This window comes from Muntiacus reevesi, chromosome X, assembly GCF_963930625.1.
Source record: "Muntiacus reevesi chromosome X, mMunRee1.1, whole genome shotgun sequence".
Taxonomy (NCBI): Eukaryota; Metazoa; Chordata; class Mammalia; order Artiodactyla; family Cervidae; genus Muntiacus; species Muntiacus reevesi.
In genome coordinates, this window is record NC_089271.1 from 95,711,774 (window position 1) to 95,730,913 (window position 19,140).

Below are 19,140 nucleotides of genomic sequence, written 5' to 3' on the forward strand. Positions count from 1 at the left end.
TGTCGTGTTTCTGTTTTGCTGAAGAATAGGTGTGGGGTCTCTTGTACTGGACTTGCTGCCTCAATCCTGGAGCTTGCTTTCCATGTAGGCATGGAAACTCTGGGGTGTGTGCCTGTCCTTTAATGTTCCCTGAGGTCAAGTGTTCTATGGTGATCTAAAGTTTTGGAATCAACGTCCTGGCCTCTGGTTTCTGTCCCCAAGTTACAGTAGCATCAAAAATCCACATCCACACAATACGGAAGTTAAAATCCCTAGGTTAATGGTGACACAACTCTCCTCGTCCTGAAACAGTCAAAGGGATTCACAGCGTTACATAGAGCAGAGAAAAAGGAGGAGGAAGATAGAGGTGCCTAGGTTGAGAAAAGGGAGAGTCAAAAGAGGAGAGAGCAATCAACTCAGGAAGCAAATCCCTAAGTGAAAACAGATCCTAAAGATTATGTTCCTAAAGTTACAAAGTTGATAACCATTTTAAAAAAGCAGAAAAAACAACCAAGAATAAAATTTAGACTCATTTAAGTAGTGTAAAAAAAAGAGGCCAAAATCATTCTCATATATGTAACAAATGTTTAAAAATTAGATTTATGTTTATTTTTTAGAAAGGTAATAATAGTCAATAGAAATAAAAGTTTAGGGAATAATAAAGAACTAAAATTTTAAAAGTTAAAGAAATCATAATTATAGAAATAGACCTCAGAATTTCTAAGTTGTTTTGTGCTTTATGGTGTCAGTACAGTGTCAGATAGTCTCTTTAAACTTGTACATGTGAAAGGCTACTGTTGCCCCTCAAGTGAACAGTCTCGGCATTAACTACAGACTGTTATTCCATTGAACCTGTCACCTCTGTGTTGGTTTACACTTCTTTGCTAATATTTTCTTCTTCTATTTGAAAGCCTCTCCCATGTCTGGTTTTCAACATGAACAAGGGTGTGGAAGCCTCTTATTCATTTTCACTTGCTCAGTGATTTGGTGGTGAGGGGCAGGACACTGAAAACAGAAATTGAACCTGCAACTGAGATTTTCTGTCACATTTAAGATCAACCTCTAAGTCCAACACTGTATTTCTTTTCTTGTTCTAAGCAGTCTCTTCTTTAGATTGAAAAGTATGAAAGAAAGAGAGAGACATAGGGGATCGTAGACCTCCTCATGTTCCAAGAGTAATTTTAATCAGAGAAGTTAGAAAAGGCAGAAACGAACATAATCAAGCAATATAAAATAATAAGGATTTAGCCATTAAGCAAAGTCAAGGATCTTTAGTTCCTCCTCAAGGGCTATAGATAATATTCTGAGCAATATCCTGTGCACAGTTTTAGAGATGCTAAAGCCCCAACCAGGCTGAAATTTAAGTGCATAGACCACATAGTAGATGGAACTAGCCGGTCAATGATGTTGTCTCCCAATATCCTCTTTATTGATGTGATTTTTCTGTGTAAATATTCTTTAGGAATGAGATTTTGCAGGTTTCATATTCTTGGTTACTTTTTATGTAAGCAGCCTGTATTTAAGTTGATACAGAAGTAGACACTGGTTGAACATTACCCTTCAATTGCTAGGAAACCAGTGACTTTGTGATGTCACAGCTACCCTTCAATTGCTAGGAGATCAGTGACTTTGTGATGTCACAGCTTTTTGACTTTGAGAACCACTGTGATGGTCTAGAAAGTTTATTTCTGTAGGCCAGCCAGGCAGCATTTGAAGTTTCAGAGTGTAAAATCAGACAGATAAGAAAAGTATCTGAGGAAATATTTCTTTGAGATGGCACATTTTTCTTCAGAAATTCAAGATGTGCCTCCTAGAGATAAATCAACTGGTGCAGAAACCACCATTAGATCCCCTTTGTGTGATTACACACTTACTGAGGACTCAGTTTTGAGATCTATCATTGAAGAAGCAGCTTTTCAGGCTTTGTTTGAGGAAGTTGTGTTAAAAATGCCACGTTACACATTTTCTGTCTCTGAAACAGATGAATTGAATGATTTTCTTTCACTCAATTTTCCTCAAAAACTTTGGAAGATAGTTGAAAGTGATCAGTTTAAATCTATTTGGTGGGATGAGAGTGGCACTTCTATAGTGATCAATGAAGAAGTCTTCAAGAAAGAAGTCTTAGAAAGAAAGGCCCCTTTCAGAATATTTGAAACTCATAGTTTGAAAAGTATAGTTCGACAGCTTAACCTTTATGGGTTTAGAAAAAAGCAACAAACTGTTCAAAGATCTGCTTCACTAGCTGACTTTCTGGATGAAGAAAACAATGTCTCTGTTTTGAGCAAGGTATTCCAAACTTTTCACTTATTATTGGCAATATGTAAGATTAAATCATGTAACCTAGAAAGCGTGTTCACATATGTAGCTAAAACTGAATTTAAAATTGAGATAACAAACTGTTGAAAAGCTTTATTTCTTGAAGTTGAGAACATCTAGAGGTTAAAATATTTGATATTTAACAAACATTCCTAGCAACTTGAAACTGGATACAAGTCTTGAAGCTAATTAAAGTGGGATTTACTATATATGTTTACAACATATTTTTACTTGGTATTTCCTGTATTTACTGTATATGTTTATAACGTATTTTTACTTGAGGATCATCATTGCTTCTAACATGTAATTTTTTTTTAATACTACTTATGCTCTCATTGTTTTTAAAATTATATTGTAAATTTTAATTGGAGGCTAATTACATTGCAATATTGTAGTGGTTTTGCCATATATGACACGAATCAACCATGGATGTACAAGTGTTCCCCATCCTGAACCCCTCTCCCACCTCCCTCCCCATCCCATCTCTCTGGGTCATCCCAGTGCACCAGCAATGAGCACCGTGCTCGTGCATTGAACCTAGACTGGCGATCTTTTTCACATATGTTAATATACATGTTTCGATGCTATTCTCTCAATTCATTCCACGCTTGCCTTTTCCCAGAGTCCAAAAGACTGTTCTTTACATGTGTGGCACTTGCTGTCTCACATATAATGTTATCGTTACCATCTTTCTAAAATTTTTTTTCCATCTTTCTAAATTGCACATATATGCTTTGGTATACTGTATTGGTGTTTTTCTTTCTGGCTTAATTCACTCTAAGGCTCCACTTTCATCCACCTCATTAGAACTGATTCAAATGTATTCTTTATAATGGCTGAGTAGTATTCCATTTTGTACATGTACCACCGTTTTCTTATCCATTCGTCTGCTGATGGAAATCTAGGTTGCTTCCAGGTACTGCCTATTATAAACAGTCCTGCGATGAACATTTGGGTACAAGTGTCTCTTTCGGGTCTGGTTTCCTCAGTGTGTATGCCCAGCAGTGGGATTGCTGGGTCATATGGCAGTTCTATTTCCAGTTTTTAAAGGAATCTCCACACTGTTCTCCAGAGTGACTGTACTAGTTTGCATTCCCACCAACAGTGTGAGAGGGTTCCTTTTCTCCACAGCCTCTCCAGCATTTATTGTTTGTAGACTTTTGGATAGCAGTCATTCTGATTGACGTAAGATGGTACCTCATTGTGGTTTTGGTTTGCATTTCTCTGATAAAATGTGATGTTGAGCATCTTTTCATGTGTTTGTTAGCCATCTGTATGTCTTCTTTGGAGAAATGTCTGTTTAATTCTTTATCCTGTTTTTTGATTGGGTCAGTTATGTATCTGGAATTGAGCTGCAAGTGTTGCTTGCATATTTTTGAGATTAATTCTTTGTCAGTTGCTTCATTTGCTATTATTTTCCTCCGATTCTGAAGGCTGTCTTTTCACCTTGCTTATAGTTTCCTTCGTTGTGCAAAAGATTTTCAGTTTATTTAGGTCCTACTTGTTTATTTTTGCTTTTATATCCATTACTATTGGAGGTGGGTCATAGAGAGTACTTCTGTGATTTATGTCAGAGAATGATTTTCTAGCAGTTTTATAGTTTCTGGTCTTATGTTTAAATGTTTCATACATTTTGAGTTTATTTTTTGTGTATGGTGTTAGAAAGTGTTTTAGTTTCATTCTTTTACAAGTGGTTGATCAGTTTTACCAGGATTACTTGTTAAAGAGATTGTGTTTTCTCCATTGTATATCCTTGCCTCCTTTGTCAAAGATAAGGTGTCCATAGGTGCGTGAATTTATCTCTGGGTTTTCCATTATGTTTCATTGTTCTATATTTGTGTCTTTGTGCAAGTACCATACTGTCTTGATGACTGCAGCTTTGTAGTGTAACCTGAAGTCAGGCAGGTTGATTCCTCCAATTCCATTTCTTTCTCAAGATTGCTTTGACTATTCGAGGTTTTTTGTATTTCCATACAAATTGTGAAATTATTTGTTCCAGTTCTGTGAAAAATACCTTTGGTAGCTTGATAGGGATTGCATTGAATCTATAGATATCTTTGGGTAGTAAACTCATTTTCACTATATTGGTTCTTCGAATCCATGAACATGGTATATTTTGCCATCTATTTGTGTCCTCTATGATTTCTTTCATCAGTGGTTAATAGTTTCTATATATATTTGTCTTTTGTTTCCCTAGGTAGATGTATTCCTAAGTATTTTGTTCTTTTCGTTGTAATGGTGGATAGAATTGTTTCCTTAAATTCTCTTTGTTTTCTCATTGTTAGTGTATAGGAATGCAAGGGATTTCTGTGTGTTAATTATATATCCTGCAACTTTATTATATTCATTGATTAGATCTAGTACTTTTCTGGTGGAGTCTTTAGGGTTTTCTATGCAGAGGATCATGTCATCTGCACACAGAGTTTTACTTCTTCTTTTCCAATCTGGAATCATTTTATTTCTTTTTCTGTTCTGAATGCTGTAGCCAAAACTTACAAAACTATGTTGTATAGTAGTGGCCAGAGTGTGCACCCATGTCTTCTTCCTTTAGGAACATTTCCTTTAAATTTTTCACCATTGAGGATAATGTTTGCTGTGGGTTTGTCTTATATAGCTTTTATTATGTTGAGGTATGTTCCTCCTATTCCTGCTTTCTGGAGGGTTTTTTAATCATAAATGGATGTTGAATTTTGTCAAAGGATTTCTCTGCATCTATTGAGATAATCATATGGTTTTTATTATTCAAATTGTTAATGTGGTGTATTGCATTGATTAATTTGCGAGTATTAAAGAATAATTTCATCCCTGATATAAAGCCCAGTTAGTCATGATGTATTATTTTGTAACATGTTGCTGGATTCTGTTTGATAGAATTTTGTTAAACATTTTTGCATCTATGTTCCTCAGTCATATTGGTCTGTAGTTTTCTTTTGTTGTGGCATCTTTGTCTGGTATTGGTATTAGGGTGATGGTGGCCTAATAGAATGAGTTTGGAAGTTTACATTCCTCTGAAATTTTCTGGAAGAGTTTGAGGAGGATAGGCGTTAGCTCTTCTCTAAATTTTTTCAGCTGTGAAGCCATCTGGTCCTGGGCTCTTGTTTACTGAAAGATTTCTGTCTACATTTTTGATTTCTGTGCTTGTGATGGGTCTGTTACATTTTCCATTTCTTCCTTGTTCAGTTTTGGAAAGTTCTACATTTCTAAGAATTTGTCCATTTCTTCAAGTTGTCCATTTTATTGGCATATAGTTGCTGACAGTATTTTCTTATGGTCCTTCATTACTGTATAGTCTCTTGTTGTTTCTCCATTTTCATTTTTAATTTTTTAAAATTTGATTCTTCTCCATTTTTTACTTGATGAGTCTGGCCAGTGGTTTGTCAATTTTATTTATCTCCTCAAAGATCCAACTTTTAGTTTTGTTGATTTTTGCTATAGTCTCTTTTGTTCCTTTTGCATTTATTTCTGCTCTATTTTATTATTTCTTTCCTTCTACTTACCCTCCTTTTCTAGTTACTTTAGTTGTAGAGTCAGGTTATTTATCTGACTCTTTTCTTCTTTCTTGAGGTAAGCCTGTATTGATATGAACATTCCCCTATGCACTGCTTTTACAGTGTCCCATAGGTTTGGGGTTGTTGTGTTTTCATTTTCATTCGTTTCTATGCATACTTTGATTTCTTTTTTATTTCTTCTCTGATTTGTTTGTTAATCAGAAGCGTGTTGTTCAGCCTCCATACGTTGGAATTTTTAATATATTTTCTCCTGCAATTGACATTTAATCTTACTGTATTGTGGTCTGGAGATGCTTGGAATGATCTCAATATTTTTGAATTTACCAAGGCTAGATTTGTGGCCCAGGATGTGCTCTATCCTGGAGAAGGATCCATGTGCACTTGAGATAAAAGCTGAAATTCATTGTTTTGTGGTGAAATGTCTTACAGATATCAATTAAGTGTAACTGGTCCATTGTATCATTTAAAGTTTGTGTTTCCTTGTTAATTTTCTGTTTAGCTGATATATCCATAGGTGTGAGTGGGATGTCAAGGTCTCCCACTATTATTGTTTTATTGTTAATTTCCCCTTTCATACTTGTTAGCATTTGCCTTACATATTGTGGTGCCCCTTTGTTGGGTGCATATATATTTATAATTTTTATGTCTTCTTCTTGGATTGATCCTTTGATCATTATGTAGTGTCCTTCTTTGTCTCTTTTCACAGCCTTTATTTTAAAGTCTATTTTATTTGATGTGAGTATTGCTACTCCTACTTTCTTTATGTCTCTATTTTCATGGAATATCTTTCTCCAACCCTTCATTTTCAGTCTGTATGTGTCCCTTCTTTTGAGGTGGATCTCTTGTAGACAAGATATATAAGGGTCTTGTTTTTGTATCCATTCAGCCAGTCTTTGTCTTTTGGTTGGGGCATTCAACTCATTGACATTTAAGGTAATTATTGATAAGTAAGATCCCATTACCATTTACTTTGTTATTTTGGGTTTGAGTTTATATATCCTTTCTGTGTTTCCTGTCTAGAGAAGATCCTTTAGCATTTGTTGGAGAGCTAGTTTGATGGTGCTAAATTCTATCAGCTTTTTCTTGTCTGTAAACCTTTTGATTTCTCCTTCATATTTGAGTGAGATTCTTGCTGGGTATAATAATCTGGGTTGTAGGTTTTTCTTTCAATACTTTAAGTGTGTCTTGCCATTCCATTCTGGCCTGAAGAGTTTCTATTGAAAGATCAGCTGCTATCCTTATGGGAATCCAAATGTCTCTTATTTGTTGTTTCTCCCTTGCTGCTTTTTTTTTCCTCTTATTTTTATTAGCTAAAGGCTAATTACTTTACAGTACTGTAGTGGTTTTTGCCATACATTAACATGAATCAGCCACGAATTTGCATGTGTTCCCCATTCCAATCCCCTCTCCTGCCTCCCTCTCCATCCCATCCCTCTGGGTCTTCAAAGTGCACCAGCTCTGAGCACTTGTCTCATGCATACAACCTGGGCTGGTGACCTGTTTCACCCTTGATGGTATACTTGTTTCAATGCTATTCTCTCAGAACATCCCACCCTCGCCTTCTCCCACAGAGTCTAAAATTTTGTTCTGTACATCTGTGTCTCTTTTTCTGTTTTGCATATAGGGTTATCATTACCATTTTTCTAAATTCCATATATATGCATGAGAATACTGTATTGGTCTTTATCTTTCTGGCTTACTTCACTCTGTATAATGGGCTCCAGTTTCATCCATCTCATTAGAACTGATTCAAATGAATCCTTTTTAATGCCAGAGTAATATTTCATGGTGTATATGTACCACAGCTAGCTTAACCATTCGTCTGCTGATGGGCATCTAGGTTGCTTCCATGTCCTTGCTATTATAAACTATGTTAGGATGAACATAGGGGTACACGTGTCTCTTTCAGATCAGGTTTCCTCAGTGTGTATGTCCAGGAGTGGGATTGCTGGGTCATATGGAAGTTCTATTTCCAGTTTTTTAAGAAATCTCCACACTGTTCTCCATAGTGGCTCACAGTCTTTATTTTAAAGTCTATTTTATCTGATATGAGTATTGTGACTCCTGCTTTCTTTTGGTCTCCATTTGCATGAAATAATTTTTTCTATCCCTTCACTTTCAGTCTGTATGTGTCCCTTGTTTTGAGGTGTGTCTCTTGTAGACAGCATATATAGGGGTCTTGTTTTTGTATCCATTCAGCCAGATTTGTCTTTTGGTTGGGGCAATCAGCCCATTTACAGTGAAGGTACTTATTGATAGGTATGGTCCCGTTGCCATTTACTTTGGTGTTTTGGGTTTGCTTTTATACAACCTTTCTGTGTTTCCTCTCTAGAGAAGATCCTTTAGCATTTGTTGAAGAGATGGTTTGGTGGTGCTGAATTCTCTCAGTTTTTGCTTATCTGTAAAGCTTTTGAATTCTCCTACATATCTGAATGAGGTCCTTGCTGGGTACAGCAATCTGGTTTGTAGTTTATTCTCTTTCATTACTTTAAGTATGTCCTGCCATTCCCTTCTGGCCTGAAGAGTTTTATTGATAGGTCAACTGTTATCCTTATGGGAATCCCTTTGTGTTATTTGTTGTTTCTCCCTTGCTGCTTTTAATATTTGTTCTTTGTGTTTGATCTTTGTTAATTTGATTAATAAGTGTCACCTTGGGTTTATTCTGTTTGGGGCTCTCTGGGTTTCTAGGACTTGTGTAACTATTTCCTTCCCCATTTTAGGGAAGTTTTCAGCTATTATCTCCTCATGTATTTTGTCATGGCCTTTCTTTTTGTCTTTTTCTTCTGGGACTCCTATGATTCCTATGTTGGGGCGTTTCACATTGTCCCAGAGTTCCCTGAGGTTGTCCTCATTTCTTTTTATTCTTTTTTCTTTTTTGCTCTCTGCTTCATTTATTTCCACAACTTTATCTTCTACCTCACTTATCCTATCTTCTGCCTCCGTTTTTCTACTCTTGGTTCCCTCCAGAGTGTTTTTGATCTCATTTATTGTATTATTCTTATATATGGACTCTTTTTTATTTTTTCCAGGTCCTTGTTAAGCATTTCTTGTATCTTCTCAATACTAGCCTCCAGGCTATTTATCTGTAACTCCATTTTGTTTTCAAGATTTTGGATCATTGCTATTATCATTATTCTAAATTCTTTTGCAAGTAGATTCCCTATCTCCCCTCTATTGTTTGGCTTGGTGGGCATTTTTCATGTTCCTTTACTTGTTGGGCATTTCTCTGCCTTTTCATCAGTTTAGATTGCTGTGTTTGTAGTGACCTTTCTGTGTTCTGGTGGTCTGTGGTTCCTTGTTATTGTGGAGGTTTCTCCCGGTGGGTAGGGTTGGATGATTGGCTTGTCAAGGTTTCTTGGTTAGGGAATCATGTGCCGGTGTTCTCATGCATGGAACTGCATTTCTTCTCTCTGGAGTGCAATGGAGTGTCCAGTAGTGAGTTTTGAGATGTGTCTATGTGTTTGGTGTGACTTTGGTTAGCCTGTATGTTGACGCTTAGGGCTATGTTCCTGCATTGCTGGAGAATTTGCATGATATGTCTTGCTCTGAAACTTATTGGCTCTTGGGTGGTGGTTGGTTTCAGTGTACGTATGGAGGCTTTTGGGTGATCTCTTATTACTTAATGTTCCCTGTAGTCAGGAGTTCTTTGCTGTTCTTAGGTTTGGTGCTTAATTCTCCTGCCTCTGGATTTCAGTCTTACACTTCCAGTAGCCTCAAGGCTTCTCCAACTATACAGCGCTGATAATAAAACTTCTCAGTTAATTGTGAAAAGATTCTCCACATTGAAGGACACCCAGAGAGGTTCACAGAGTTACATGAAGAGGAGAGGGAGGAAGGAGATAGAGATGAGCAGGAGGAGAAAAGTGGGGACTCAAGAGGAGAGAGAGAGAGATCTACACAGTACTCTCTTCCCTAAGTGTTCTCCATAGCCCAGAACACCCACAGAGATTCACAGAATTGAATTGAGAAGAGAAGGGGGAGGGAGGAAATAGAGGTGATCTGGGGGAGAAAAAGAAGAGTCAAAAGGGGGAGAGAGTAATCATCACAATCCTGAGTAAAAATGGGTACTGAATATTGGATTCTTAATGTCCAAAATTGATATCAAATACTGAAAAACAAAGATTAAAAATCTAGAGTAGAGGTTAGACTCTTAAAAATACAATATTAAAAACAAAAACACAAAAATTTAAGAAATATATATGAAGGTCGCTTTAAAAATAGAGTCTTCCTTTTTTTGCAAGGCTAGAGTGAAGTGAAAATGAAAGTTAAGGAGTAATAGAGGACTCCTAAAGAAAATAAAAGAAGAAAAGAAAAAAGGAAAAAAATTTTAATTAAAAAATAGTAAAAATATATGTAACTGAAAATTAAGGAGTAATGGGGGAGTAATAGAGGACTTTGAAAAAATAACAGAAAATGAAAATTACACAGTAATAGAGGAGTAATAGTGAATTTTAAAAGAAAATAAAAGAAAAATTATAAAAAAAGAAAAGTTAAAAAAATTTCTTTTTAAAAAAAGTAAAAATATATCTAGGAATTTCTCTGGAGCTGTTGCGTGCAGAGTGGGTTCGGTTCAGTTACAGACAGCTCCTTGTTCCAGCTTACACTTCTCGATATCTATAGACTCCTTCCAGTTTAGTTGGTGTTGACCACAGGGCTTTTAATCTGTTGCACCAGTCACTTCTGAAGTGGTTCCCTTTGTTTCTTTGGCTTCTGTTTGCAGGTCTCTTCTGTGTCTAACTTCAGCCCTGGCACAAGCGGGCGGAGGTTGTCTCTTGTTTAGGTTCGCTTGTTCAGTCGTGCTTTGGGGAGAGGGGGCACTGCAGAGAAATGTCACTGGCCTGTGTGGGGAGCAGTCACAATATTTCAGCCACACTGGGTTTTCCCCCACTCTCGGCTCATGTGCTTTCCCCGTCTACACTGCTCAGGCTCCAGGCTGCTCTATAGGGAGTGGGCCCTGAGTTGCATGCAGTTACAGTTTTTGGGTACTCCAAAAAGCACAGACTCGGTTGGGCCTGCGTTTTGTGCCTTCCCCGGCCTGAGCAGCTCAGGAGGCCAGGAGCTTGACGAGCACACTCTCCCTGGGTGCAGTGCACCTTATCTCCTCAGTGGTCCGAGCCTCAGTTTCCACGCACGCCGGTCCGGTGCACCTTGTATCTGTTCTGGAGACCTGGTTTCTAGCCGCGACCCTCCCGGTGGATGTCAACCATCCAGAATCTCAGGAAGTCTTTGGTTAGAAACTGGAAGCCTGTTTGCAGTTTGGTAGGGGATGCGGTCTCTGGGGCCAACTTTGCCCCTTTCCCCTCCCTCCTGGCTCCTGCCTCTGGCGGGGGATTGGCTAGTCCACAGCTGGCTAGCTCTTCTCTGGAATTGTTCAGTCTTTCTTTTGTTCTGCGAGTGGCTGTCAGTGAGTTCAGTTAGCGTGCTTTTTGCTGGTTAATTTTCTCTCTCTCTCTTGCTATCCCACAGTTTAAGTTGCTATCTCACATTAGCTCCCTCCAATTACCCTCAGGGCACTCAGGCCCGGTCCTTACCCTAAGCAATACCGCCCGCTTCTCTCCGTTCAGCCTCCACTTGCTGGTGGTGGATGCGAGTGTCTGGGGTACTTTTCTGCTGGGAGTTGCTTTTAGGCATGTAATCTGTGGTTTTTATTTATTTTTCCTCCCAGTTAGGTTGCCCTCTGAGATTCGAAAGCTTCCCCCAGACCCACCAGTGGGAGGGTTTCCTGGTGTTTGGAAACTTCCTCTATTACGACTCCCTTTCCGGGATGGTTCTCTGTCCATAGCTATTTTGTCTCACTTTTTATCTTTTATACTTTGTCCTACTTCCTTTCGAAGACAATGGGCTGCTTCTCTGGGCACCTGATGTCCTCTGCTAGCAATCAGAAGTTGTTTTGTGCAGTTTGCTCAGGGTTCCAAAGTTCTTTTGATGAATTTGTAGGGGAGAAATTGGTCTCCCCAACCTATTCCTCTGCCATCTTAGTTCTTCTCCTCTCTCTTGCTGTTTTTAATATTTGCTCTCTCTGTTTGATTATGTTAATTTGCTTAATATGTGTCTTGGGGTATTTTGCCTTGGGTTTATCCTGTTTGGGGCTCTCTGTGTTTCTTGGACTTGGCTGGCTATTTCCTTCCCCATTTTAGGGAAGTTTTCAACTATTATCTCCTCAAGTATTTTCTCATGGCCTTTATTTTTGTCTTCTTCTTCTGGTAGTCTTATGATTCAAATGTTGGGGTGTTTAACATTGTCCCAGATGTCTCTGAGGGTGATTTTATTTCTTTTAACTTTTTTTTGTTTTTTCCACTCTGCTTCATTTATTTCTACCATTCTATCTTCTACCACACTTATCCTATTTTCTGCCCCTGTTATTCTACTGTTGATTCCCTCCAGAGTGGTTTTGATATCATTTATTGCATTATTCCTTATTTATTGACACTTTTTTTTTTATGTCTTCTAGACCCTTGTTAAACATTTCTTGCATCTTCTCAATCTTTTTCTCCAGGCTGTTTATCTGTAACTCCGTTATGTTTTCAAGATTTTGGATCATTTTTACTATCAATATTCTGAATTCTTTCAGGTAGATTCCCTATCTCCTCTTCTTTTGTTTGGTTTGTTGGGCATTTATCATGTTCCTTTACCTGCTGATTATTTCTCTGCCTTTCCATCTTGTTTAGATTGCTGTGTTTGGGGTGGCCTTTCTGTATTCTGGCACTTTGTGTTTCCTCTTTATTGTGGCTCTTTCTCGCTGTGGATGGGGTTGGTCGGGTGGCTTGTCAAGGTTTCCTGGTTAGGGAGGCTTGCGTCGGTGTTCTAATGGGTGGAGCTGGATTTCTTCCCTCTGCAGTGCAATGAAGTGTCCAGCAGTGAATATTGAGATGTCTATGGGTTTGGTGTGACTTTCGGCAGTCTGTATATTGAAGCTCAGGGCTACGTTCCTGTGTTGCTGGTATGTCTCATTCTGGAACTTGCTGGCCCTTCGGTGGTGCTTGGTTTCAGTGTAGGTATGGAGTCTTTTGGATGAGCTTTTATCAATTAATGCTCCCTGGAGTCAGGAGTTATTTGGTGTTCTCAGGTTTTGGACTTAAGCCTCCTCCCTCTGATTTTCAGTCTTATTCTTACAGTAGCCTCAAGACTTCTCCAACTATACACCACCGATGATAAAACATCTAGGTTAATGATGACAAGCTTCTCCACAGTGAGGGACACCCGGAGAGGTTCACAGAGTAACATGGAGATGAGAAGAGGGAAGAGGGAGACAGAGGTAGATAGGGAGATAGAGATAGAGGAAGAGGAGATAGAAATAGAGATAAAGGACTCAAAAGGGGAGAGAGAAAGCTATCCAGTAATTAATTCTCTATGTACTCTCCACAGTCTGGGCACCTCAGAGGGGTTTACAGTTACACAGCAATGAGAAGAGGGAGGAAGGAGACAGAGGTGACCAGGAAGAGAAAAGGGGGTGTCAAAAGCAGAGAGACAGATCTGGCCAGTAATCAGTTACCTAAGTGTTCTCCACAGCCTGGAACACACAAAATGATTCACATAGTTTGGTAGAGATGAAAAGGTGGAGGCAGGAGATAGAGGCGACCTGGTGGAGAAAAAGGAGAGTTAAAAGGGGCAGAGAGCAATCAAGGCTGTAATAACACTCCCAAGTTAAAATGGGTACTGAAGATTGGGTTCTTAAAGGTACAAAATTGATAATAAATACCAAAAAGCAAAGATTAAAAATCTAGAGTAGAGGTTAGACTCTCAATAATGCAGTATTTAAAAAAAGTCACAAAAATCATAAAATATATATATAAAGTTTGCTTTAAAAATAGGGTCTTTTTTGGCAAGGTAATAGTAGGTTATAGAAATGAACATCAGGGAGTAATAGAGGACTCTAATAACTTAAACAATGGTAATAGTAAAAATATATCTAGGGATTTCTCTGGAGCTGTTGCAGGCAGTGTGGGGTCAGTTCAGTTTCAGATAGTTCCTTGATCTTGTTTATACTTCTCAAGACCTATAGGCCCCTTCCAATGTAGTTGGTGCTAACTACAGGGTTTTAATCTGTTGCACCTGTCACTTCCAGAGTGGTTTCCTCTGTTTATTTTAGTTTCTTCTATTTGCTGGTCTCTTCAGTGTCTAATTTACACCCTGACACAAGGAGGCAAAAGTGGTCACTATTTAGGCTCACTTGTTCAGTCGTGCTGTGGGGAGGGAGGAACACTGTAAAGAAATATCACTGGCATGGGAAATGCTCAAAGACTTGGCTGCACTGGATTTGCCCCAGCTCAGGGTGCATGCACTTTCCCAGTTTATACTTCTCAGGATCTATGTTGCTTCTGCTAGTGCACTGCCTAAGGCGGGCCCTGGGTTGTGTGCACTTCCCAGGTCTAAGCCTCTCAGGTCAGGTTCTCGGGTACTCCACAAAGGCGTGGACTCGGTTGGACCTGTGTGTTTTGCCCTTCCCAGGTCCCAGCAGCTCAGGCGAACAGGTGCTTGTAGTAGTCTTCCCAGGTGGGGAGTGTATCTTATCACCTCCCCAGTCCCAGCCGCTTGGTTTCTTGGGTTGCATCGGGCATGCCTGTCTCAGGTGTGCCGTGTGTCTCTTCTTGGGAGCTGATCTCTGGCTGTGACCCTCCTATCTGATGTCAACCATTCAGAATCCCAAGAAGTCTTGGTTAGCAACTGGGTGCCTGCTTGCAGTTTGGTAGAGGATGCCTCCCTGGGCCCGATATTGCCCCTTTCCGGCTCTAGCTGCCCCTGCTTTCTTCCCCATCTCTAGGGGTGATGGGATGGTCTGCAGCCGGCTAGCTCTCCTCTGGTAATTGCTCAGTCCTTTGTTCTGTGAGCAGGCCCCGCCGTGCCTTAGGTTAGGGCTTTTCATGGGATAGTTCTCTCTGACTCTCTCTCTCTCTCTGGCTATCCCACAGTTGTGGTTGCTATCTGCTGTTAGTTCCCTCCGATTGTCTCAGGCAGTTCAGGCCCTGTCCTTACCCTAAGCAATGCAGCCTGCACCTCCCTGTTCTGCCCACACTTGCTGGTGACAGATGCGAGCACTGGGAGTTGCCATTAGGCACATAATCTGTGGGTTTTATTTATTTATTTATTTATTTATTTATTTTTCTCCTAGTTATGTAGCCCTCTGAGATTCTGACACTCTCCATAGACCCACTGGTGAGAGTGTTTCCTAATGTTTGGAAACTTCTCCTCTTTTAAGACTCCCTTCCTGGGACAGATCTCCATCCCCACGTCTTTTGTGTCTTTTTTTATCTTTTATATTTTGTCCTATCTCCTTTCAAAGACAATGGGCTGCCATTCTGGGGGCTTGATGTCTTCTGCCCGCATTCAGAAGTTGTTTTGTGGAATTTGCTCAGCTTTCAAATGTTCTTTCAAAGAATTTGTGGGGAAGAAAGTGGTCTTCCCATCTTATTCTTCTGCCATCTTCAGAACGCCTCTCTCTAACATGTAAGGTGTTAAAACTACTAATGGAGGTATTTTATTTGATGCTATTTCATTTGTATCATTCAAAGAATAAATGCTTATAGTTTAGTTTTGCTTGTCAGTTTTACCTTGGTTTATAAAGATACTAAGTAATTTTCTCCTTTGATTATAGTTACAGATCTATCATAATCCAAATTTCAAAAGAGGCTATCCACAACTTTTAGTAAGAATGAAAAGAAGAGCTGGGATTAAAAATGTCTCTCCAATATCTTCATTAGTTCAAGATTACAAGAAGAAGCATGCTAAAGCACGGGGCAACATACATGATCGTAACTCTAATTTTCTACCTGAAACTAGCGGGGAGAGTGCATTTTCAGCCTCGACAAGTTTAAGTGTGCCTTTCATACGAAAGCCTTATACCAGGCAGGCAGTCGCTAATAGAAATGCCCTATCTCCATGTGATTTTCCTTCCCCATCATCAATATCAGTTAGACAAACAAAACAGATTGTGATAGATCAACCTGCTGTTTTAAATCAGTTGAGCATGTTAAATTGGCACTCACATAGCAGCTACACTCAAGCAAATGGCCTCATTGAGAACTTTACTACTACAATTACTTCTGTTTCTCAGAACCACATCGTATCTCCATTACAGAGCAGTTATTTTGGACTGATGGTGGAGCCGTCTAAATTTCCAGTTAGGTACAGCGATATGTCAGCCTATGACAGTCCTTTTCCTAACCTGCAACAGAGTGGCAACTCATGGCCCCCAGTGCCAACGATCTGTGATATATCTGCCTCCTCTCTTTCAAAGTCAACTCATCAAAAATCTTCATTATATGAAAACTATCCTAATTAAAACTGATATATCAAATATGTGTCAGATTATGCAGCATAATGAAGATTAAAATTTATGGTGGGAGACGTCAACAAATTCCTACAATTCTCATATTTGAACAATAAAGTTACATGTTCATCTTCAGAGTTTGATTTTCTATTTTGAAACGAGTAAACGGGGCCTTATTCCATTGTCTGGCTATATTAATGTGTTCTTTTATACACTCTTTAGTTCAAGGAAGCATTCTTTATGCATCCTAGGTAAATGACAGCTAATCAATTGTTTCTAAGCAAGAAAATGAGAACAAGGGGAAGAGAGGTAAAGACTGCAAAAGTGATTTCTGAAATCATCCCTGCTGAAGTGAATGGGTGTCTAAATTATGATGGTATGGGAGAAGGAAGGGATACAAATAAAATTAAAAAATGCAAATACACAGTACATACCTTAGGGTATTCTGAGTTACATCATACTCTATGAATTACTGGATAGAGTCTTAAGAGGTTAGACAGATTGTCCTCATTATAGAAATTCATTTCACCTATGAAAATATAGATGTTGTAGCATATCCAAAATCATGATCGCCATCATACCATCAATGAGATACCAAAGATAACATGACATAGTCAATGATTGGCCCATGGTCAGCACAAGATTGGCACTTTACAAGATAGTTATTTTACCTTATAATACAAGGCATTATATAGGGTCACTTTTGCTCTGCTCTCCTTAAGGCATGCCTTTATTTCCTCCCACCAAGATTCCACCCTATATTTCCTAGTGCATATTTAGATGTTGCTTATCTGTTCCCACAGAGACGGAATAAATTCCTTGTGGTGATTGCAGCACCTCAGTATGGTTAACAAATTCTATGAAGACATGATATCTGTTTCCTTTATTGTTTCATTATCTTTCTGTTACACTAGGCTTCTGGAGTTACAATCACACAAATTACTTTCAGTCATGCTAAGCCTCAACTCACAACTTTGCCTCAACACTTTCTTAGAGTTGGAAGGAACTTCTGTTTGCCCTCCTATCAAGGTAAGCACAGATAACACGTCTTCGACGTGTTTTACCCTCTTTTCTTTATGTATCTTTCACATCAGCTAAAACGTAGAGCCTGAAAATAACACATCTTAGGTACTTACTGAATTATTAATAAAGAGATGTAATAACCAGTCAAATGTTATACACATTACTTAACAACATCGCATAACCTGCACTAGCATCATAATTGACCTTTCCTATTTACTGAGCATTTTTTCCAAGTTGAAAAATATTTATTATATTTACATGAATATCACATGTGGTAATTCAAATTATATAATGATTACTGCTCTCATGAAGTTTACAGTCTATAAGAATCCATTCTAAGCATGTTGCTTCAGGCCCCAGTTCCCTAAAATTCAGTAGTAGTTATAGAGATATGTATTTTTTAAAAAAAGGAATCATTCAATTTAATCATCTAGAAAAGTCATGGAATAAACAGGAATCAAAATAAGTGGTTATCCTTAATATATTTCACAATGAAATACTCTGAGCAGACTGTGCTTGTTGGACTATCCAGACTGTCATGAACACTACCTAGAAATCTTGGCAATCTCAAATTTGTGGCCATTCCTTAGGCAGCGGTGGCAACATCAAGTCATGTCCCTGTATTATTATGGTAATACACATAGGACAACACAAAGTCAAGTTCACCGTTTTCATTCTTGCAGCCAACAGACAGTGAAATCTGTGGAATATTTGCGTTGATAAGGGAGTTGTCCACACAGCACACTCTTTTTCTTTCACTGAAAACTTTCATTAAATGTAGGTGAGAATACCATGCTTTAGAGAGGCAAGCATTTTACAGCAACTGTAAGAGCTATTGAAATTGGTGTCCTTAGTTATCACTTCAAGCACAAAGTCCAATGGCCTTGTTTTAGATTTCAGGCATCTTAGTATGTAGTCAAATTTGCTTGCTTTGAGAAGTATCACCTTAAACGTGATTATATCTTCTATTTCATTACCATATACTGATTATTCCTTCTCACTCCCTTTTAACATCTTTTCATGTTCTGGTTTGAGTGGCAGGTCCTTCTCAAAAAGAACAGGATTAATCCACTTAGTCCTCTGTGATAACTTGGAAAAGGCATGGATAAGGACATCCAATATATCGTGTTTAAAAACTACTGTTTTTGTTCCCTCATGAAAACATTATTAAATTGGACCGCCATTTCCCTACCAAAGGAAGTCTGGTGGCATGATACATTACCTTGGTGATCAATTTCCATATAGCTTTAGCATATCAGTACCTTTAATTCTCAAAAGCTTATAGAGAATATAGCTCAGTACATTAGGTAAACATTGTACATGAATTCAGTTTAAGTTCCTTTAATTTTTTTATTTTTTTATAATTGGTGCCTAAAAGAGTAAAATTGAAATTGAAAATTTAAGTGAGGTAAATGCAGAAGATTGGGGCAAAAGTAGAAAAATTGATAGGAGAAGATCAGAGGATGGAATCAGATGCTTAAAGTTTAACAAGTACATGTGTAACTGCAGGGCCTGAAGAAGTCAATATGTCTTCAATAATGTTACCCTACAACATTATTTTCTTTTTAGCAAATCACAGAATAGTCTTACAGACAAAATATTCTAAGATCCCCTGGAGTGCAGAACAAAGGTATATCTTTTAAAACATTCTGATTTAAAATGTCACTAGAGTGAAATCATTCAACTACAAAATAACTTCCAACATTAAGTCTACAAGCAAGTTAGAGAACTTCTGTGCAGTTCATAGGTGTCCTTCAGTGAGTCCTTGTGTTTTCTTTTCCTTTTGTTAATTTTGTTTTAACATATAAGATGGTGACTGTGCTTGTGTGTGTCCATCAGAGTAAGGACGTGTTTGTGAGTGTATGTCTGGGTTTTCTTTCTGACTTTTATGTTAGAGATTTTGGCTGAAGAGATGGTTACTTCAAAAATACAAGAGGCACAAATTAAAATGCCCATTCAAAAGTCTACTTTCTATTTTCAAAGTGCAAGACAAATGGGTGAGTTTCAAAGGCTGAAAGCATTTCAATAATAACCAAGCTACTCCAT

The 19,140-nt window shown here is 38.4% G+C and overlaps 1 protein-coding gene across 1 annotated transcript; it reads left to right on the top strand.

Annotated features, from left to right (window-relative positions):
- The first annotated feature begins 1,752 nt into the window (after positions 1 to 1,752).
- Positions 1,753 to 16,083, top strand: LOC136154207 (heat shock transcription factor, Y-linked-like). Its single transcript, XM_065916470.1, has 2 exons — positions 1,753 to 2,265; positions 15,397 to 16,083. Exons 1-2 carry the CDS (start codon positions 1,753 to 1,755, stop codon positions 16,081 to 16,083), a joined length of 1,200 nt encoding a protein of 399 aa, XP_065772542.1.
- Positions 16,084 to 19,140: the final 3,057 nt, after the last annotated feature.